The sequence below is a fragment of the Onychomys torridus genome, chromosome 12, assembly GCF_903995425.1.
Source record: "Onychomys torridus chromosome 12, mOncTor1.1, whole genome shotgun sequence".
Lineage (NCBI taxonomy): Eukaryota > Metazoa > Chordata > Mammalia > Rodentia > Cricetidae > Onychomys > Onychomys torridus.
In genome coordinates this window covers 16,978,912-17,002,235 of record NC_050454.1, presented here as the reverse complement: position 1 = coordinate 17,002,235, position 23,324 = coordinate 16,978,912, and the positions used below count along the sequence as shown (strand labels likewise).

Sequence of the window (23,324 nt, the reverse complement as noted above, 5' to 3'; positions counted from 1 at the left end):
AAAAGAGAGAACAGAAAAAGGAAACAATATTCAGAGTTGATAAAATATCTAAAAGGTCCAGAATTCAACAACAACAAAAAATACAAGTCATGAAAGAAAGTATGGCCTCAACACAGGAGCAAAAGCAAGCAACAGAAACACCTTTGGGAGAACCAGATGTCAGAATGAGCAAAGATCCCACATGACCACATGCTAGGAAAAACGTTGAGGCTACAACGTCCATCCTACAATCAGTAAAAACACATAGTAATAGTTATTGTAGTAGACAGCATCTAAGAGGAACAAATTCACCAATGCAATACCTTGAAAGGAACTCAAAAACATGCTGTGTGATAAAAGCTGTTTACAGAAGATACACATACTCTGTGATGTCACTTATGTGAAATGTTTAGGAAAGGCACAGCAATCTGAGAGTGACGGAAAGCATGTCAGTGGTTGCTGCAGCTGACAACAGAGAGGAGACTGGCAGAAAAGAGCACATTGAGATGGAAGAAACAGTCTCCAGATGATTATAATAGTGGTGGATAAGCAGATCTACACACTAAAGTTCATCAAATTACACACTTCAAATGAAGCATTAGATTATGTATAAAATATGCAGCGCCAAAGCTGATTTTATCTACATGTGTATGATTCTTTTTAGAGTCATACCTCTGGACATTAAAGAAAGACATAGTCACTTTCTCCAGAAAAAAAAAAAAAATGTATGAATGTGTAATTTTGCATACAATTTAGGGACTCCAGAGTTTGAATCTCTCAAAGCCCACAGATCCAAAATGAAGAACCTTACACACATACACAGTACTCTAAAAGTCAGAAGACAATTAGCCTGAGAATATGCACACATTATCTATGAAGAGGACAAAAGAGGATTAGAACAACAAAAGCAGTCTTGTCGAGAATATCTAATTGTTACAGTGTCACACAGTGGCAGGCCAGAGCCGTGCTCTGCTGCTATCATCATTGGTTCTACTTGCAGATACAGAGAGGATGGAGGCTCCCTCCCACCTGCCACTCACCCTCAGGTTGATGGTGCAGATGATAAAACTCTCGGGCAATGATGTCTGCTACCTTCTCACACCATTTTTTTGATGGACAAAAGAGTAATACTGAATGGTTATCACGAATGGTCTCATAACATAAACTAACAATATGATCTTCATCTCCCTAAAAAAGAAAGAGAAATAGCTACATCAGTCATACCATCAAAACATTTTCACACTGGGTTAAAATGCTACACTTCGATCCATAAAAAGGGTTGGTTTTTTTTTTTTTTTACTCAAAGGCATAATAAAAATCATGTACAATAAGAATATGTCATTAATGATAAGTGAAAAGAAAAATTTTATGCATTCAACTCATGTCTATTAAACTCTAACCTCAGATACTGGAAATACAGTATTGAATAAAATAAAGTCATAATTGGCAAGAGGTTTATTTACAGTCTCATTGAGAAACACAGTAAGAAACTAAACCACCACATGATGTGCTGAAAAAGAAATATTTGCAATATTTTAGTCTCATAGATTTGAAAAGACCTAAAGGAGATTTCTCTGAGAAAACAAGTGAGCTCAGATGTAAAGGAGGAGATGTATTATCTCAATGGAAAGTGTATTTTTCAAGCACAGTGCAGTTTGTGTGAATGCCCTGTGGAAGCCCCTCCATGCTGGTAGAATGGCAGTGTGTGCAGGGGTATCAGGGAGAGCTTTCATTTATCACATCCTTTACAAATACTTCTGTCTGTCTGTCTGTCTGTCTCTCTCTCTCTCTTTTACACACACACACACACACACACACACACACACACACACACAAAATCATACTGAATTCTTACCAAAACCAGGTATTATACTCTACCTTATAGATGCATACAGAAGGCTCAGAGAGGTACCTCAGCCATTTTGTGTACCTCTCTTCAGTGTCAGAGTAAGGTCTGGCTCTTAAGACAATAATCCTCCCATTCCCATATACTTACTATATAGTAGATCTACATTTAACAAATGTCAGTGTTCCATGTGAGTGTTAAAGGTAAATTAAACCATAGGAAAATCTCATTGACTAAAAAAAAAAAAAAATCTATTTATATTATATATCAGGAAATGATGGTAATTTAAATTAAAAGTATACTACATTCTTTCTCACTGTTCTCATCAGTTGCTTCAAGTAAAACTGATTAACTTAATATTAATTCCAACAGATACATAATACACATTCAGCTACTATATAACCTCTAATTATACAATTGAAAGTTGTTAGCAACTTGGTAGAAAACTCTAAGGCCCTGACAGTAGAAATGTAACAGTAATGATTCACCTTCACTTGGAGCAGGGGCTGAAATTCTCTCACAAGCTTCATTGAAGAGTCATATATGGAATTTCCTATTTTAATTGATTCCAAAAGTGGTACAGGGCGAAAGTCAGTATGGTAAAGTTCAGCATTCAACCAGGAAGCTACAAGCTGCAAATTAGGAAGAGTAGCACTCATGCCAACAATCTGCACAGCATTAGACAGAGCACTGGCTGGATCTTCCTGGCTAGAAAAACAAACGAAAACTACATTAGGAAATATGCAGGAAGTAACACATAGTACTGCTAACGATATTCTTGGTCATGGCCTTTGGTACACAAACACAGACATTTCTTTAGAGTACAGATCTGGGGATAAAATTACTAGATCACAACTGGCCAGGTATTCAAATTGAATGAGTGATAGGAATGAGTGATAGGGAGACAATACCAAAGTAGCATTCCCACATTCTGTGTGTCCTGCTGCTCCACAGTCTTGTCATCATCTGACAACTGTATTGTCAATTATTTTAATAATAAACAGTATGGAGAGACTACAGCAATACTTATTTGAAGAATAATTTCTCTGATGATTAATGATGCTTTGTGCCATTTCATATGTGCAGACCATTTGGAACTCTCTTACAAATGTCTATTAAACTTCTCACTAATACACTGAGTTGCTTTTCTTAGTCAGTTGTAACATTTTCTACATGTTTGACACAAAAATTAGTCTAGAATGTATTATTTAATCTCTGAACACGTAGGCATTTTCTGGTTATGGTTTCTGGGTACTTGGTAGGGATAAGTATGTAGCACAGTATGCAGAAAACCAAGCCATCAAGCCACAAAGATGTTTAATAGGGTAAGAAAAGCAAACAGGTTTTTCAAAAAGCAAAAACAATCACAATATACTATTAAGCTGAGTTAACAATGCCATATCACTGTAACACTGAATAATGATGTAAGCAAAATTAGAATCCAATTTGGGAGGATAGGAAGATGGTGAGTGGATAAGAAGAAACTGAAGAGGATGGGAGGAAACTGGGTACAGGTGAGTAGAAAATATAAAAGGAAAAAAATCTTAATTCCCCATAGCAAAAAATCAATATACAAAAATTATACAAATATCAACTCAAAATGAATCAACAACTTTAATTTGAAACCTAAAATAAATTTTAAATCCCAGCACTCAGGAGGCAGAGGCAGGTGAATCTCTGTGAGTTCAAGGCCAAACTGGTCTACATAGCAAGTTCTAGGTCAGCCAAGGCTACATAGTGAGACCCTGTATCAAACAAAACAAACAAAAAAAAAAGATTTTTGCCTAGCTAAATATCTTGAAAGATATCCTCTATATTTTCTTCTGTAAGTTTTGTGTTTTGTTTTGTGTTTTTAAGACAGGGTCTCACTATGCAGCCTTGGCTGGTCTGGACTTGAAATGTAGACTCAGAGATTCTGCCTCTGCCAAATCCTGGGACTAAAGGTGTGTGTCTGGTATGGGCTTTGTGAACAACACACCAACAACGGCACAGAAGCTAACCCCAAGTATCTACAGGTGGGGCTACATGATGATAAAGTTTCTATAAAACAAAGCAATCAGATCACATAGGCCACAGAATGGGAGAAAATCTTTACCAGCCAGACTGCAGACAAGAGGCTGATATCCAGAATTTACAAAGAATTGAAGAAATTAGACACCAAGGAAGTAAAACTACCAATCAACATCAACAATGAGCAAATGAACTGAATAAACAGTTTTCAAAAAGTAAACATAAATGGCCAATAACTATTTTTTAAGGTATTCAAAGAAATGCAAATTAAAACTACTTTGAGAAAGCACCTCACCCCACTCAGAATAGCTACCATCAACAAATGTGACCACAAATATAGGAGACCCAACAAATGTTGGAGAGGATTTACCATTAGTGGAGATGCAGCCATTGCAGAAATCAGTTCAAATATTTTGCAAAAAATTAAAAATAGAACTGCCTTATGATCCCTCTATTTCACTCCTGGGCATACACCTAGAGAACTCCATAACCCTACCATAGAGATTTGCACTCTCTTGTTTATTGATGCCTTATTCACAATAACAAAGAATGGAATGAACCTATTTGTCCATCAACAAATGGATACATAATGAATATTTGATTGCGTGCGCGTGCACACACACACACACACACACACACACACACACAAATACTATTCAGCTATAAAGAAAAATGTAATTATAAAATTTGTAGAAAACTGTATATCTTTGAATGTGTAATCTTAGCAAGGTCACACAATCTCAGAAAGAAAAAGAAACTTATGTTCTTCCTCATTACACAATCTAACCAAAATAATATGTATGCATATGTACACATATATATATGTGGTGGGTATTGTGTTCTCTGACATTTATCAGACTGTGATTGCTCCAAATCACAGAGGAGGCACAAAAAAAAAAAAAAAAAAAAAAAAAAAAAAAAATCTAAAGGGAACCATGATCATGCCTAACAGTGACTTTGAAATCTTCAAAAGGATGATGGGACTCCACAATGATGATGCCACATGGACTATGGTAAAGCCATTAACACCATGGAAAGATCGACTTTGGACTACAAACTGCTAAGGACAATTTCGAGATGATCCAGCCTGACAGACTACTTGAACAAGGACTTGAAACAAGCCCTGCACTTTCTCATTATGCAGCGGCTGGACAAATGATACAGGACTTGACAATTAACCCAAAAATAGAGTTTTTGTTTAAAAAAGGAAAAGGAGAATGTAGATATGAGGTAGATCACTGAATCTACTCTGAGAAAAAAGATAAAGAAATAATAGGATAAATGGGTAGATCATTGAATCTACTCTAAAAAGAGAAAGAGAAAGATGACAAAAGGTAGATTATTGAAACTTTCATGAAGAGAAAAAAGAGAGAATATGGATATGATCAGATGAAAAGGTCAATTATTGGACCTACATTTAAAAAGGAACTACTTGTTTTAAATATCATAAGTAATGAAAATTTTTTTGTCTGAGTTTATCAAATGTTACTGGACTGGACATTGTTAATATATATAAAATGGAGCTTTTATCTGAATTTGTCAAATGTTAATGGACTAGACATTGTTAATGTAATTCTTGACTGTATATATTGTATATACTTATTGGATAATTTTTCTTGTATTAGTTATAAACTTTTTTTAATTTTAGACAAAAACAGGGGAAATGTGGTGGGTACTGTGTTCCCTGAAATATTGTGTGTTCCCCGAAATAAACATATCTGGGGTCAGAGAACAGACAGCCACTAGAACAAAGCCAAAAAAGGTGGCTAGAAAATGGGAAGAGTAAGCCATAACAGGTGGTGCACGCCTTTAATCCCAGCACTTGAGAGGCAGAGCCAGGTGGATCTCTGTGTGTTCAAGGCCACTTTATAAACAGCTAAGTATGGTGGTCCTCGCCTTTAATCCCAGAAAACCAATCTTTAATCCCAGGCAGTGACAGCAGAAAGAGAAAGGTATATAAGGCGTGAGGACCAGAAACTAGAGCAATTGGAGTTAAGCATTTAGTTAGTTAAGCATTTGGCTGGTTAAGCGTTCAGGCTTTGGAGCAACACAGTTCAGCCGAGAGGAGAAAAGCATGTAGTTAGTTAAGCATTTGGTTGGTTAGCATTCAGGCTCTGGAGCAGCAGTTCAGCTGACAGCCATTGGGATGAGGACTCAGAAGCTTCCAGCCTGAGGAAACAGGATCACCTAAGGAACTAGCAAGGTGAGATAGCTGTGGCTTGTTCTTTGTCTCTGATCTTCCAGCAATCACCCCAATAACTGGCCTCAGGTTTGATTTTATTAATAAGACTCTTTAAGATTCATGATATATATATATATCTATGAAAACAAATGTAAACGTAGGTACAGTAGAATATGTAGAAAAGTGAGCCAGAAAGGCTAAATATTAGGGGATTAGGAAGGACTGAGTGCAGGTAATGGACACAAGTTATGAGAAAGAACATAAAGCTAGTTGTTTTTCTAGTCAATATGAATAGTCAGAAATGTTCAAATGTTTGAAAGTACTTCTTTTAGAGCAGTGGTTCTCACCCTTCCTAATGCTGTGACCCTTTAACACAGTTCCTCATGCTGTGGTGACCCCCAACCATAAAAATACTTTCATTGCTATTTCATAACGGTAATTTTGCTACTGCTATTAATCTAATGTAATCTAATGTATCTGTGTTTTTTAATGGTCTTAACCCCTGTGAAAGGGTTGTTCGATCCCCAGTGGGGTCACGACCCACAAGTTGAGAACCAGTTTTAGAACAAAAGCAAACTACTATCCATGAATTTGTTTAAATAAAAAAGGGACTACACTCCTATAAATCTTACTTTTTCATTTTTAAAGATTCTTTCTCAACATCTTTTCAACAAATACCAGGAAATCAGCCATTTCAAATACTTACCATGATGCTGATTTCCGAGTAACATAGCAAATCTTGGTCAGTAAAAGTTCCAGAAGATATCCTCGGTGAGAGTCCCCCAGCATGTGTAATTCATCCACAACCACCATTCCTAGAAGGATTTTCCAGTTTGAGCTTTTGCAAATTGCACAGTTCTAAGAATTATAAGATTCAGCAGCCCATGTATAACGGCAAATAACTGTCATAACAAGATCCTACAAGTCATGCAAAGTTCCAGGATAAAGGAAAGGCTGAAATATAGTTCTGTATAAGGGCCAATTGTCTTCCAAGATGTTTTCAGGATCTTAAGCAATCCTATCTCCATACATTCTAACTACAAAAAGTCAGTGATCAGCTTTCTCAGGGCTAACAAAACCACCAAACCCATATCTTAGTCTTCCTTCTATTGCTGTGATAAAAGCCATGACCAAAAGCAATTTGGGAAGGAAAGGGTTTATTTGGCTTACACTTCCTGATCACACTCCATCATTGAAGGGGGCCATGCAGGAACTCAAGCAAGAACCAAGAGGCAGGAACTGCAGCAGAGACCACAGCAGAATGCTGCTTCCTGGCTTGCTCAGTTTGCTTTCTTGTCCATGTGAGGACTACCTGCTGAGGGACAGCACTGCCCACACTGAGCTGGGACCTTCCAAATCAATTATCAGTTAAGCCTTACAGGCTTACTTTCCTGCCAATGTGATAGCAGCATTTCCTCAATTGAGACCACTCAGACACTTCTAAACAGGTAATTTGGTAGAAACAAATAGATAATAAATACTCATCTCAGTTTTTCAGTGTTAAGTGATTTTAACTATTAGGAAACACACCTTGATTATCTTTGAAAGTACTTAGGAGACTGAGGCAGAACTGTGAGTTCAAGGACAGCCTGGGGTACAGAGTGAGACAATTCTCCCTACACAAAGAAAAAAAGCTATTTGAAAAAGAATAGAATTGGACCATGAAGAGATGATTTTAAGCTATTTTTAAAGCTACGACAACTAGTATCACCCTACTGCTGAATATATAATCATAATGCCCTTGTCTAATGCCTGAAGAATTCAACCAACTGATTATGGCCCAATGCTTTCTTTAGTCTTAGAGTTTTCACTTTTATAGTGTGTTCTACTTGTATATATTAGTTGTACAACATAATAGGTTCCACTAACTACTCTCATATATGCATGAAATGTACTTGTGATGTCTATTCTTGGCTTTCAACTTGACTACAACTGAAACTAAAACCTGAAAATAGAGGACACACCTATGAGGAATTTTTGCTTAATTTGAAGTAGGAAGATCCACTTCTAATCCTGACCTTTCAAATAGAAAGACATGCCTTTAATCTAGAACTTGAGGTAGGAAGACACACCTTTAATCTGGGCCATACCTTCTGCCGGAAGCCTATATAAGGATAGGAAGAGGGGAGCTTCACTCTTGGCCTGCTTGCCTTCACCTTGCTAGCAAGTCCGTTCCTTCACTGGCATTAGAGCCTTCTACTTTGGATTCCAGCGTCTATAGAAGACCAGCTGAGACATCCAGGCTCATGGACTGAACTACTGGATTCTTGGATTTTCTGTTTATAGGCAGCCATTGTTGGATTAGCTGGACTGCAGCCTGTAAATCATTCTAATAAATCCTCTTTCTACATATGGAGGTTTATTCTGTAAGTTCTGTTACTCTAGAACCAACAAACCCTGACTAATACAGAACTTAACATATTTACCCCCTTGTTACCTGTTATCCCATACTCCCTCATACTTGTCCCCTTATTTTGCCCAAACAGTCCCTTTAATGTTCGTTTGTTTGTTTCAATCTAAATTTTACATAACAGAAAAGATAACTTTGGTAAAAATAATGATCACAATTCCATCCATTTGCCTAAAACCATGATTTTGTTCATGGCTTCATTTTATATTCTATATCCATTCATTGATTGCTCGGTTCATTCATTCCCCCATTCACTGGTTGGACTACTTGTTCTGTTGTTTAATTTTTGACTGCTATGGATATTCTGGGTTCTACTCTCCTAGTACATACATAACTGGTGAAGATGTGCCTCCCATTAACAGGCTGTTTCTTCACACTGGGAATTGTATCCTTTGCTCTGCAGGTTTTGTATAGATGCAATCTCATCGGATCTACATCTTCTGAGCTATCAGAATCCTATTCAGAACATCTTGCCTTTATCTTTAAGCTATTCCCTATGTAGCGCCCTAGCAGTTTCAAGTCTACATTATGTCTTGGAGGATTCATTTTCAATTGACTTTTGTACAAGGTGGGAAATAAAGATCTAGTGTCATCATCCATATGTGGATGTCCAGTCTTCCCAGTAGTACTTGTAAAAGCTGTTTTGTTTTTTCCTCTAATGTAACATCTTATGCACCTTTGAGAAGAACTGGCTGACAAGAGCCATGACGAGAGCTGCATGGTTTATTTCTGGATATTCTATTCTATTCCACTGATCTCCACATCTGTTTTTGTGCTGGTACCATGTATGCTACTTTTGTTGCTGTGGCTCTAGTATAACATGAAATCAGTCAGGTATACTGATTGAGTCTCTTTGCTCAAGACTGTGCCTCCATGTGAATTTCAGAATTTTACTTTTCATAATTCTATAAAGAATATCATTGGAAAGTTGATGAGAACTGCATTAAGTCTGTAAATTGCTTTCAGCAATCTGACCATTTTAACACTATTAATTCTGCCACTCCACAACATGGCACATCTCTTTAATTTCCTTCTTCAGTGTACTCATTGTGAGGAGGCCTTTTACCTCCTTCCCTTAGTGAGGCTTATTCCTAAGTGTGGGTTTTTTGGTTTGGGTTTTGACGCCCCACCCTACACATAGGAATGACTGCCTGACTGTGGTGGTATTGTGTTCCCCAAAATATTGTGCATCCTAATAAATTTATCTGGGGTCAGAGAACAGACAGCCACTAGATACAACACCAAAAATGGTGGCTGGAAAATCTATCAGAGCAAGCCATAGCAAAAGCTGGGTGGTGGTGGTGCACGCCTTTAATCCCAGCACTTGGGAGGTAGAGCTAGGCAGATCTCTGTGTGTTCAAGGATACAGCCAGCCTGGAGACACATGCCTTTGATCCCAAAAAGTGAGCCTTTAATCCCAGGGAGTGACAGCAGAAAGAGAAAAATATATAAGGCATGAAGACCAGAAACTATCAGCATTTGGCTAGTTAAGCATTCAGGCTTTGGAGCAGCACAGTTCAGCTGAGACTCATTCAGATGAGGACCCAGAGGCTTCCAGTCTGAGGAAACAAGACCAGCTGAGGAACTGGCAAGGAGGTGAGGTAGCTGTGGTTTGTTCTGCTTCTCTGATCTTTCAGCATTCACCCCAATAACTGGCCTCAGGTTTGATTTTATTAATAAGACTTTTTAAGATTCCTGTTACACCTGACTTCAGTATGTTCACTGTGGTACACAATGAAACCACCTACTTGTATATGCTAATCTAAGAATTTCCCAGCAGCACCTTTTAAGTGTAGGATCGTGTAACCTGCTGACAGGGATAATTCGACTTTTTCCATTTCTAGTTGCATCCTTTCTCCTTCTCTTGCCTTACTGCTCTATTAAGAATTCAAGCTTAATAGTGTGTGGAGTGGACACTTTTGTCACGTTATTGATTTTAGAGATGCTTTCAGCATTTAGTATAACACTGGATATAGCAGGAATCCTAAATGGTCTTAAAAAAAAAAAAAAAAAACCCAGAGCCAGATATCAGGGTAAATGCTGAAAGATCAGAGAAACAGAGCAACCAGCCACTAGTTCTCACCTCTAAGAAAACCTCAGCTGGGCAGTGGTGGCATAAGTGTTTAACTCCAGCACTCGGGAGGCAGAGACAGGCGGATCTCTGTGAGTTCCGGGACCAGCCTGGTCTACAGATTAAGATCCAGGACAGGCACCAAAACAACAGAGAGAAGCCCTGTCTCAAACAAACAAACAAACAAAAAATCTCAACCCAAAGGGGGTGAGTTCCTGTCTTCTCCTGCCTTATATTCCTCTCCCCACCCAGCCATATCACTTCCTGTCTCAACCTCCCTAGTGCTGGGATTAAAGGTGTGTGTGCCACCATGCCTGACTCTGTTTCTCTTTTAGACTGGATCAATCTTGTGTAGCTCAGGGTAGTCTTGAACTCAGAGATCCATCTGCCTCTGCCTCCCAAATACTGGGATTAGGGGTGTGTGCCACTACTGCCTGGCCTCTATAGTTAAGTAGTGGCTTAGCTCTGCACTCTGACCTTCAGGCAAGCTTTATGTTAGATCACAAACAAAATACCACCACAACTGGATAGTTTGACAGATATGCCCTTTGTTACATTGAGATATCCTGTTTCTAGTTTCTCCAAGGCTATTATCATGAATAGATACTAATTTTATCAATGCTGGATTTGCATATAGTATGCTGTTTCATTTTGGTCCTATTGATGTGCTGTATTACACTTGTTGATTTGTTTATACCAAACAATCTTTGAATCCATGGAATGAAACCAACCTGTTCAAGTGCATCATCTTTTTAATATGTGTTAAATTCAGTCTGCAAGTGTTTCAATAAGGATTTCTGTATTTATATTCTTCATAGAAATTTGCCTAGTTTTCTCTTTTATTGCTATTGTTCTTTTTTTAATTAATTTATTTTTATTTTATGTGCATTGGTGTTTTGCCATGGGTGTCAGGTCCCCTGGAAGTGCAATTACAGACAGTTGTGAGCTGTCATGTGGATGCTGGGACTTGAACCTGGGTCATCCTGAACAACAGTCAGTGCTCTAAACCACTGAGCCATCTCTCCAGCTCCTCGTTGCTGTTATTCTTCTATCATTATCTGGTTTTGGTAAAGGAGCATTACTGGCTTTGTGAACTGAGTTTGGAAGCATCCTTTCTCTTTCTACTTTATGGAAAAATCTGAGGAGCTCTGGCACTAGCTTTTTCAAAGGCCTGGTAGACTTCAGTAAATCTAGTACAGGGTTTTCATTTTTTTGTTCTTTGTTTTTTAAATTTGGAAGACTCTTTCCAATTGCTTCAGGCTCACTGCTCACTGTAGATTTCTTTAGGGATCTATATCCTGACTCTTTTTTTTTTTTTTTTTTTTTTTTTTGGTTTTTTGAGGCAGGGTTTTTCCATGTAGCTTTGGAGCCTATCCTGGAACTCATTCTGTAGACCAGGCTGGCCTCGAACTCACAGAGGCCTGCCTCTGCCTCCCAAGTGCTGGGATGAAAGGTGTGTGCACCACCACCACCCAGCCCCTCTCCTAGGTTCTTACATTCTATGGTTCCACTGCTGATAACAACAATTCATATTATATGATATGTTATGTCAACACACTTTCATTCTAAAAGAATTTATTCTGCCTAGTTTGGAAACCAAAATCCCCAAGATAATTAAAGCCAATGAGGTCCTAAGTAACAAGACAACTGATTGTGATTTCTCTCTCTTACCATGCCTTTCCAGTCACTGATTCTCACCCTCCACTTCTCCTCTACTACAACTGTTTTGTTGTTTTCTCGGTAAGCTAACAAACTTAGTGCTTCCACTGCGACTACTACCATTGCTTTCCTACCTCTGTACAGTGACCTTTTCTTAAGGGTAGAGGAGAAAAATCTTTCTAGAGCATCAAGCACAGAAACAGTTTATGTGACTATCATTTCCCTATTGAATGGTAGCTTCTGAATCCAGTCCTAATCTAGATCCCGTAGAACCAAAATACGATAATGAAGACATAAATTCACTAACTGTATGGACGGCAGGGCCACCCCCAGCACGCTTCCTTCTCTTCCTGGCAGAGCTGAGACAGGAAGGTCGCAATAAGGAATGACAGGGGTTCAAGGATAGCCAGTCTTTATAAACTTCAAAAATGCAGCAAAGGGCCAGTGAGTTGGCTCAACAGGTAAAGGGACTCACTGCCAAGCCTGATGACCTGAGTTCAATATCCAGAACCCACATCTGAAAGAATCACACTGTCCTCTGACCTCCCCCATGTGCCATGCCACATACACACTCACACTCATAAAAGTTAAATAAACGTGAAAATAAATTTGAATGCAGGATAGTAAAATCAATAACAGAAAGACATAAAACACACACTTTTTTTTTTTTAAACATGAAGTTCCCGATATTACCTCTGCCAATTCTTGCCTCCAAAAATAGATGACAGAAAATAAACATATAGGTCATATAGGAATCACAGTTTTATTTCATCCCACCAAAAACAGCAACAGGAAATACTTGTTTTATTTTATAACTTTCTTACCTAACAGATCCATCTTATTTTCCTCAATGAGGCGATTGATGAGCCCATTGGCTCTCTCAATAGTGCAAACAGCAATGTCCAAGGACGAGAAACGTCCAGTAGGTGAGGTGCTGCCCATGTAGCCATCTACTTTTATTCCTACTTCCTGAAACAGACTCTGAATGAAGTAAAAAGAAATAATACAGATGAAACTTAGAATTTAATGAGTTACAGTTGGGTTCTACTGCAGAACATAGACAAACTTATTTAAAGATGGTTGTTTCTGGTCAAGACCATTGCAATGGCTTCTATAATCACATACTAAAAATAGAATCATATACTAAAATATGTTTAGAATTAAAGCTCAGCACTGATATTTCTGTTAAAATGAGTGAAATAAATGTTTTAATAATCTAAGTTCTAACAGCTATTACAGAAATTGAAATTGGAAAACATTGAGGTTCTACATGTTTAATTCAATAATAGGAAGCAGTTAATTTTTAACACTAGCATGTTTTAGAGAACAAATTTATACTTTACAAGGAAAATATTCTTATCCTACAAAAGACTAGTTTTTCCATATAATGGAAGAAAAGTTTTCAAAAGTTAAATTCAGTGGGATTGATATTAACTTTTTGGTTTAACATTTAACTAACATACCTTCTCAATAAAAGGAATCCTTTCCTCATTTTGTTACTTTGAGTCTAAGTTGAGAGGAGGTCACTGAGTAGGACCAGCTTTGTTGGCTATCTGGCCTCTGAAATAACCGTTAAAAAAATTTGTAAAACCATGGAACTTTACAGATGTTCATTTAATCAATTTCTTCTGAGAGTTTGAGTTTATTGAGTTATAGTATTAAGAGTGAGTTCCCTCAGTTTACAAATAAAAACCACAAGGCTCTGCAGGTTGTGTGTCTGGCAACACAGGACTAAAATCCAGACTCCTGACCAGTCTATACAAAGATTTCTGTTCTGACAGCACACTACTTCACTCAAGAAATCACAACTGTCCTTTTTTTCCTATCTAATGGACACTATTATTTGTGAAAATGCCTTTAAAATCCATGGAATATTGCATCAGCGTAAACTATGACTCATTTAACAAGACAGAGGTCTGACCACAGACATGGAGCACCCCCTTTAAACACAAAAGAATCTTCCCTCCAGTCCCTGAGTTTTCTCAGTGGTCCTCAGTTGGGGTGGGCTATGCTTCCTTAAACATGCTGATTTTTCCCTTGCAAATCCATGCTATTCTTTGCCTCCTATGAAAAGCTTGTCCTTTTTATACAGTATTCCCCCCAAGCTGCCCTTTTAATTTGGTGTCCCTTCCTACTTTATGCAATAGTGATTTTTAAAATCCCCTCTTTTGGGTTTGTTTTGTTAGTAATACTGAGCTATAATATCTCCAGGCTTCTTTTTATTTTTTGATACAGGGTTTCACTAAATTGCCCACAAATCTTCCTGCCACAGACTCTCAAGTAGATCCCATCCCACACCTCTGCCACCGGGTCCAGCTATCCCACTAAACTATTAAGACTTAACAGTCAGCTTTTAAAGCTACACACATATGATAGAAGAAACTTCCTTCTCCATTTGATTGCACACCTCCTTCAAATGAGTAAAGCCAAAGCTACCAATGATGAACCTTTCACTGTTTCAAACAGCAAAAATTATTACCTGAAGGTAGAATTTCTTCTCTTTAGCCACAGAAACAAAGGGCAGAATAAACAAAGCTTTCTTCCGCATTTCCAAAACCCGCTTCAAAATAAGTAACTCTGCAACAAGAGTCTTCCCAGCACTTGTAGGAGCTAAAACATGATCATTCCACATCATTATGACAAAAAGTAACATTCAGTATACTGCATTAATAATTTTTGTGAGCCATAACCAGCATTACAAAGTCTAGGACTAATACATCATTAAAGCCTCAACTAGTGTTTGAGACCTTAACCCCCCAAATGCCCTGGACTCCACACTAGGTTTCCAAATAGTCTCAGAGTAAACACAGAGGGTTTTTAAGTCTTTGTATTAGAAATTAATGATGGATATTACTGAGTACCTCATTAATTCTATAATTTTTAAAGAACTGACTGAATAGGTTAAAGTCCTGCTATGCACCTTTAAGATAATAAGATAGACAGAAATTGGAAGGAGCTATAAGGAAACTAACAAAAATGGAAAGAAACTTATGGGGAGAGGAAAGGAATGTCAAGCATCGGACACACCATGTGCAAAGTCCCAGAGGAAGAGCCTGGAATGTTCTGATGACAGTAATTTCATGAGCCTGGGGTACAAAATCCTTTAGGGGAGAGAAAATTTTAAAAAGAGGAAAAGAAAAAACCCAGCAGTGACTGGAACTGGGATTAGGAGATAGCATAGCATTTAAGAGACTGTTCTTAGAGAGGACCAGCAACCAACCAGGGTTGAATTCCAGCATCTATATCAGAGAGCTCACAACTGCCTGTAACTCCTGCTCCAGAGGCTCTGACATCCTCTTCTGGTCTCTGTGGGTACTGCAGTTACAGCCAATACCCACACAAGGATACATACACACATACATAATGAAAAATCTTTTAAATGCTTAAACATTCCACAAAGAAGAGCGTTGTAATCTTACCATCCAAAGATTTTTTGATCTATCTGGAAAGCAATGCAAAATGACTAAGATGTTCTTAAAAAACAGTGAAAAGGTTATATTTTTTGTGATCCCCTTGGCTACAGGAGCAGAGCAAGACCAGAGAAAAAGATAAACGAGTTACAAGGGTATTGTCAGATCTAGAAGGACGACAGTGAGTTACACCAAGTAATGGGTCCAAGAAGAGAAAGTCCACAGATCCAACATACATCCAAGGTAAAAATGTCTTGATGACGGTGTGAGCTGCTGACCAATGTTGTGATTTAAGAAACTGAAATGACCAGACCATGCCGCCACAGCAACCAACTGACACTCCTGAGCACTTAGGAGTACTTTCTTTGTGCCCAACTCTTCTAAGTTTATATACTTAGGAAGTAATTTCATCCTCAGCACTACCAAGTCAGTTAGCCTCCCCCTCCTCCACCTCACCCTACAATTTGTAAATTCATACAATCATTAAAAGATACACTTCCCGTTGGGGATTTATCTCAGTGGTCGAGCACTTGCCTAGCAAGCATGAGACCCTGGGTTCCGTCCTCAGCTCAAAAAAAAAAAGATACACTTCCCAGCCAGGTGGGGGTGGCACACACCTTTAATCCCAGCCCAAGTGGGGCAGAGCCAGGTGGTTCTCTGTGAGTTCAAGGCCAGCCTGGTCTACAGTAGAGTGAGATCCAGGACAGGCACTAAAACTACACAGAGAAACCCGGTCTCAAAAAAACAAACAAATAAACAAACAAAAAAAGATGCAGTTCCCAAAGCCAATCAGTCTACCTCCACTGTCTGAATTACATAAACTTAGTTAATATTCTAGTTCTTTATTATAGCCTTAATAAAAGCTATGAATAAAAAAAAGAATAAAAACTATGAATAGCCGGGCGGTGATGGCACATGCTTTTAATCCCAGCACTTGGGAGGCAAAGATAGGCAGATCTCTGAGTTTGAGGCCAGCCTGGTCTACAGTAGAGCGAGATCCAAGACAGGCACCAAAATTACAAAGAGAAACCCTGTCTTGAAAAAACTATGAATGACTTCAGAACTTCAGAGAAAACTGACACAAAGGAACTGTATCTTAAATTTGATCCTTAAATGATTGCAGTAAACACAGGTTCACAATTGTACATATCGAAGTTGCCCTTGAAAAATCCATATCTTATCAAGTATTACATATTGTTTTGTGCATACAATCCTGCACAAACAGCTCAATTATGAATATATAAAGTCTACACCCTGAAAAAGCAACTGAGATCAAATAAGGGAAGAACAGGCTGGCATCCCCGTTACAAATTCACTGAGACACACGTTCACTAAGCAAGTGGAATTTTAACTATATAAATTACCAGTGCCTTGCTTCCACTCCTCTGCCACATGACGGAACTTTCAAGACTTCAGTATACAAATGACAACACTCCACATATTTCACCACTTTCTCTAGTTAAAGCATGTGCTTGCCCACCTACTTAAAAGATGTAATCACCCCAATAAAGAGTCGCTCACACTGATAACATCAGTGAAATGAGTTTACGTAAATTTGAATACCTGAATAAACTAGATTCTTTCCTTCCAGGACTTGTCCAAGCAAAAGACACTCTGCCTGCCATTCGAACATCTTTTTTACACCAAAACTATGGTATTTCTCCAGAACTGCTTTCAGGAGTCCCCAATTTGTCAGTGGCAGCTGGTCAATCTGGTCATCAGAAACTCTCTGCTTGCATGGCCCTTTCAGGAAAACAAAAACAATTTAATTACCTCCAACATACAACTTTAATAGTTAGCCCTCTGCTGTTGGAACTCCTACATGCTGAAATGAAACTTATCAAGACACAAGAAACTGGTCCTGCACAGAAAAATACCAGCTAATTTTTATTTACTTGTTATAATTTTGAAAACTCCTAAGAGTCACAAACAAAAATGTGTGCTATACACAATGAATAAAGAGTCTGGAACGATGGGCAGGTGAGAAGACGCTCTATGATTGATCAGAGAGCATTACAAGGCTGTTAGAGAAGTTTCTGTTTACATTTTAGAATTGAGATGTCTGCCTAACCAAAGACAAAGCATTATGGGATGCATTGGTGCAGGCCTGTAATCCCAGCATTTGCGAAGCAGAAGCAGGATCAAGAGTTCAAGACCCCAGGCCTGCCTGACCTAGGGTAAGCCCTTGTCTCAAAAAAAAACAAAAAAAAAAAAAACAAAAAAACAAGTAAGAATTGGGCTAACATTCTGAGGAAACAATATAAATCCCTTCCAGCTTTACTTCGGATTACAAAAAGCCTGCATCCTACGCTACACCAGGCAATCTGGTCTAAGAACTTAAGTTGTACAGGACATTATTCGAAGCAAGTCCTCAACATGGTGACAGGATCTGGCCAACTGGGAAGTTGTTTCTGTGAAGTTGTAAAGACTCCAAAAAACAAACAAAACAAAAAACAAAACAAGGCGGGCGGTGGTGGCCCATGCCTTTAATTCTAGCACTCAGGAGGCAGAGACAGGAGGATCTCTGTGAGTTCGAGGCCAGCGTGGGCTACAGAGTTCCAGGGCAGGAGCAAAACTACAGAGAAACCCTGTCTCGAAAAAACAAACAAACAAAACAACAACAACAACAAAGAATGCCAATATCTATATAGGCAGTGTCGGGCTAAAACACAATCAGTTGGGCATGCTGGCGGCTAGGGGGAGTCCCAGCCTCAGTGCCATAGTGCATGTATGCCTGTGGATATTGCTCTGTGTAAAATAAAGTTCTGATTGGCCAGTGGCCAGGCAGGAAGTATAGGCGGGACTAGAGAGAAGAGAATTCTGGGAAGTAGAAGGTTGGAGAGAGACACCACCAAACCTGGCCATGAAAAGCAACATGTAAAGACACTGCTAAGCCACAAGCCATGTGGCAAAGTATAGACTAACAGAAATGGGTTAATTTAAGGTAGAAGAAGTAGATAACAAGAAGGCTGCCACGGTCATACAGTTTGTAAACAACGTAAGTTTCTGTGTGCTTTCTTGGTTGGGTCTGAGCGACTGTGGGACTGGCGGGTAAGAGAGATTTGTCCTGACTGGGCCAGGCAGGAAAACTCTAACTACACATGCACCTGAAGCCGTCGGTCGTCCCAGTGCCAGAGTGCCTTGCCCAGTGGCCCTAGGGCCGTCCTGGTGCTGCAGTGCCTGCCGCTGCAGCCCTCGGGGGCCCATCTGAAGCCCAGTGTTGGAGTACCTGACCCTGAGGCCTGCAGACCGCGTCTCAGCCCCGGGAGGTGGACTCAGCACCGGCCTAGACGGGAGCTGAGGGCTGACACAGCTATCACCATCTCCCGAGAATGAGTCGAGCCGGAAGCTGAACGCTGCCGTTTCCCATTCCGACGTGGAAGACTCATTGCAAACAAACTCCTCTCAGTTGTTAAGGGCACGACACAGTCCCAGACACCTCCCATGCGGGACAATCCCAGCCTGGTGACAGCTGAGGGCACCATCTTCCCGCTTCAGCCTTCAAACTCAGGCCTCCCAAACCACAGAGTTCTCACGGCTAGAGTTACCCGACTGCCATAGAGTCGTGAAGGAAGGAGCAGCCCGCGTTGATATATGGCTTCCGGCCTCCGCCAGCCGCTAGCGAAAGGGAAAGTGGTAGAGCGCCTGCGACCTTAAAGGAGCGGAACACCTGAATATGCATTCATAGATTGTCCTAAAAACATTCCTTCTGTTTTTAGCCACTTCTGGTTCGAATAGAGAGGCTGTGCTGGCAATAAAATGAGCTAATGAGCTGCCTGTACGTGGATAGATTAGGAAAGTATCTTTTTTACTATTGTTTTTATTTTGTTTGGTTTTTTCGGAGAAATATTCCAAATTGTAAAACAGAACTGTGGAGAAGTGTGTAAAAAAATAATAATAAGGTTTTTGGTAGAGCTTAATTTGTGCTGCTTTCCTCTTTTGGAACACGTGAACTAAAGTAACAAGGGGCGGAGGGGGTGAGCAGAGGTCAATCCACGGTTAAACATTCCAGGCTGTAACGTGGCAGCTTCGGTGCCGAATTATTTTGGGCTATCTCAGCACCTTAAATAGCTACTTGTTTGGTCACACAACTCTGTTACATCCTTGTGACTATTAAGTAAGTCTTTTTGGAATGTAGGAACAGATCCTTAGCTTCCACCGACTGAAGAGCTAAGCTCAGCAACTGAACCCAACAGAAGAGGTTTCTCTTGATTTGCTTTATCCATCCTACCTGATGTTTCCACCGATGCATCTAAAAATGTCTTAATTTATAATTCTCTTTGCTCTGTAAATATATTTAAAAAAATTAAAACTCCGTGAAACTGTGACCAAAGAAACATATAGACCAATTTAAATCTGTGTTCCTGGGGCCATAGTCACTCATATTTAGTTCTAGAATAAACTATCTCTTATTCCCTCTTAGGTGAGAGCTGCACCTTAGTGTTGACAGTTGATAGGAAAGGTACTATCTCTGCATCCGGGTGCTATTTCAAGCATTATATGCCAAGGAACATATAATGAGAACTTGAGATTCAGGACAGACGACCACCCCTTTGGGGCTGAAAGAGGCTCTTTTGAAAGTGTACGAGGGGTCGTTGATAGATGTGCTTTGATCGACTTCCGGACATAATTTGGCACCTGTTAATTACCTAGTTCCATAGTTCCTCTCACTAAGCCAACTACTGGGTGACAAGCCCACTCCGAAGTAACTATGGCCATTAACTGAGGGAAGAGAAAACAAGAGGGGGAGGGGTGGATTTAAGAAGCCGTTTAAGGACAATATTCTAAAATCCCACCAGAGGGAGGCACTACTCCATGAAAGAAACACTTCATTCTTGCGTGCTTTTATTCAGAAATCATTCATTGGGCGTCGACTGCATACTAGGCTCTGTGGCAGGGATACAGTGTTGGGATGGTTCCTGCTCTGAGAAAGGAGTCTAGAGAAGGATGCAGACATTGGAATAGATAAATTATAAATGTAAATTGTGACTACTACTCAGAGAGAAATGAATAGAGAACTAACAAATGAATCCTGACTTAGAGTCACAGTAGGAACCATGTAGTCCTGTTGTAGCCCAGCTGTAGACCTGCGCAGTCTAGATTTAGAAACATAACAACTGTGCTATCTTGGGCAACTTGCCTATCCCCTCTGTGCCGATTTCCACATCCTGGGATGGTAGGAATAACTCTATTTGGATGAGTGTGTCTGCAAAGTGCTGAGCCCAGTGCTGCCACATAAGTATGTTCAGAGAAAATTACTCTTGAGTAGTCTGATAAGCCTCAATAATAATTCAACATTGTAACGAGGAAAGAATAAGCCAGAGAAATCTCTTATGGTTAGCCTATGCAATACTAACCTATTTTATTATGTGAATTAAGATCAAATGAGGAAAACCATTAGGAAAGTATAGAAAGGAATGGTATGTGGCACCTAGCTACAAGCTTAAATTCAACGTTAAATATTATCATTTTCCTTCAAATCTTCAATATCTATTCCCAATATTGTTTGAAGTCTTCAAAACTAAAACACCAAAGCCTCTTCTCAAAAACATCAGTAGCATAAACCTGGTCCCAAGCCCGTGCATGGGGAGGTCATAGGCCCTAGTAAGGAAACTACCAGTATTGATTTGCTAAGTGGACACGTCAAACAACCACCTAAATATTTATGCTTATACCCATAGGTTAATCTTGTTCTCAACACTGGCAGAGAAACCTCTTTCTGTAATTAATGCAGAGACTCATAATTGGTCACAGTGCTGAGCTCCACCCCAGCACCCACATAATAACCCAGACACAACAGCAGGCACCTCTAATCCCACCACTGGGGGGCTGGAGACTTGGGGCTTGCCAGGCAGCCAGTCTTGGGTGAGCTCTGGGTTCAATGAGAGACCTGGTTTGAAAAAATTCATTAGTTAATTTAAAAGGTGTGAATTGATAGAAGAGAGAAGACTGATGGAATTCCTGGCTTTCGATAGTGTGTCTTTTCAGTTGCCTTTTCATGTGCTTGTTGCCTGTGATGGAAGACAGGAGCTAGTTGATTCTTGTGTAGGTAGATAGCTAGAGAGAGAGAGTTCCTAGATTAACCCCATCAAGGCTTAGGGAACCTCCAAGAATGGGGACAAACTGATCTCCAAGGGCTTCTACTTTAAGGGTCTTCCTCCCAGACGCTTGCCTCAAAGAATATACTCACTACTGAGACTTTTTTCCTCTCTGGAAGGCCACTGGGCTCTCTCCTGCTGCTAGCCACAGATAACCCACCAAGTAGGTTCAACTGGGCTAACTTCCTGCCAGCTGGCTAACTCCTCCCCATCCCAGCTGCATGGCTGGCCACTGATAACAAGGTCAGGTGGGAAGGAGAGCTTTCTTCTCCTAGGAGAATTTCAAAGGACTACACCCACTCATATCTCACCCAGTCTGGTCCTTGCTGTCATTGAAAATGACCTAACCATCCCATGCTCACAATTTTGTGGCTGGCTCACCCACACCTACCCTAACAAGGTTGGCCTTATCGTGCTGCCCTGGAGAGGTGCAATCCCTTATACAATGAGAGAATCAAATTAGAACACACTAATAGGAGGTGGGGCCTGATTGGATGAAGTGGGTCAGTATGGGTATGTCTTTGAAAGTTATACTTGGCCTCTTGTCAATTTCCTGTTTCTTCTCTGCCAGGCGTTGGACAGTGTCCATCTCCACCTGTTCCTGTTACAATAACTGAGCCTTCACCATGGTTCCAGAATCCAATCAATAAACTGAGTGATTAGGGACTAATATCTGAAACTGAGCTAAAATAAAAAATTTCCCCCCTTAAATGGTTCACACACACATACACACAATGCCAGGTATTTTGTCACAGTGATATTAAGAAACAAAATAAGGGGTTGGGTATTTAGCTCAGTGGTAGAGCACTTGCCTAGCAAGTGCAAGGCCCTGAGTTCAATCCTCAGCTCTGGAAAAAAAAAAAGAAAGAAACTAAATAAACAACGAAACAAAAACTAATAGATTAATGGGTGCCAGTGGTATGGGGTCATTGTTGCTGTGATTGTGTTGGTTTTATTGGTAGCTCAGATGCAAACATGGATAGAAATGTGGACAGGCCAGGTGAGTGGCACATGCCTTTAATCCCAGCACTCAGGAGGCAGAGCCAGGTGGATCTCTGTGAGTTCAAGGCCAGCCTGGGCTACAGAGCGAGATCCAGGACAGACGCCAAAACTACACAGAGAAACTCTGTCACGAAAATAGAGACTGCTTTAAGTAATGTGGACAGTAGAGACTGTGCTCCTGAGATTTTAGAATGAATGAGGACTGTATTAGTACTTGGCCTTCACCCCACTCATGTTACATTCTTGTAAATACTTTATGCTCTGGGACTTTGAAAGAATCTGTATCTAATGATCAGACTAATTAAACTGCTTAAGGAAATTTCAACAAGAAAGAAAGAAAGAAAGAAAGAAAGAAAGAAAGAAAGAAAGAAAGAAAGAAAGGAAGGAAGGAAGGAAGGAAAAAGAAAGGAAGAAAGAAAGGAGGGGGGGGAGGAGAGGGAGGAAGGAAGGAAGGAAGGAAGAAAGAAAGAAAGAAAGAAAGAAAGAAGTTAGGAAGGAAGGAAGGAAGGGAAGAAAGAAAGAAAGAAAGAAAGAAAAGAAGTTAGGAAGGAAGGAAGGGAAGAAAGAAAGAAAGAAAGAAAGAAAGAAAGAAAGAAAGAAAGAATTTAGGAAGGAAGGAAGGGAAGAAAGAAAGAAAGAAAGGAAGGAAGGAAGGAA

General features: G+C 39.7%; 1 protein-coding gene across 1 annotated transcript in view; it reads right to left on the bottom strand.

Moving 5' to 3' along the window:
- Nucleotides 1–18,956, bottom strand: part of Polq (DNA polymerase theta) — a 77,218-nt gene extending 58,262 nt beyond the window's left edge. Inside the window, 9 exon segments of the mRNA XM_036203987.1 lie at nt 1,020–1,167; nt 2,314–2,533; nt 6,724–6,832; nt 12,982–13,138; nt 14,637–14,767; nt 17,131–17,310; nt 18,797–18,833; nt 18,835–18,908; nt 18,911–18,956. Of these exon segments, the coding sequence (XP_036059880.1) occupies nt 1,020–1,167; nt 2,314–2,533; nt 6,724–6,832; nt 12,982–13,138; nt 14,637–14,767; nt 17,131–17,310; nt 18,797–18,833; nt 18,835–18,908; nt 18,911–18,956 (1,102 nt within the window).
- Nucleotides 18,957–23,324: the final 4,368 nt, after the last annotated feature.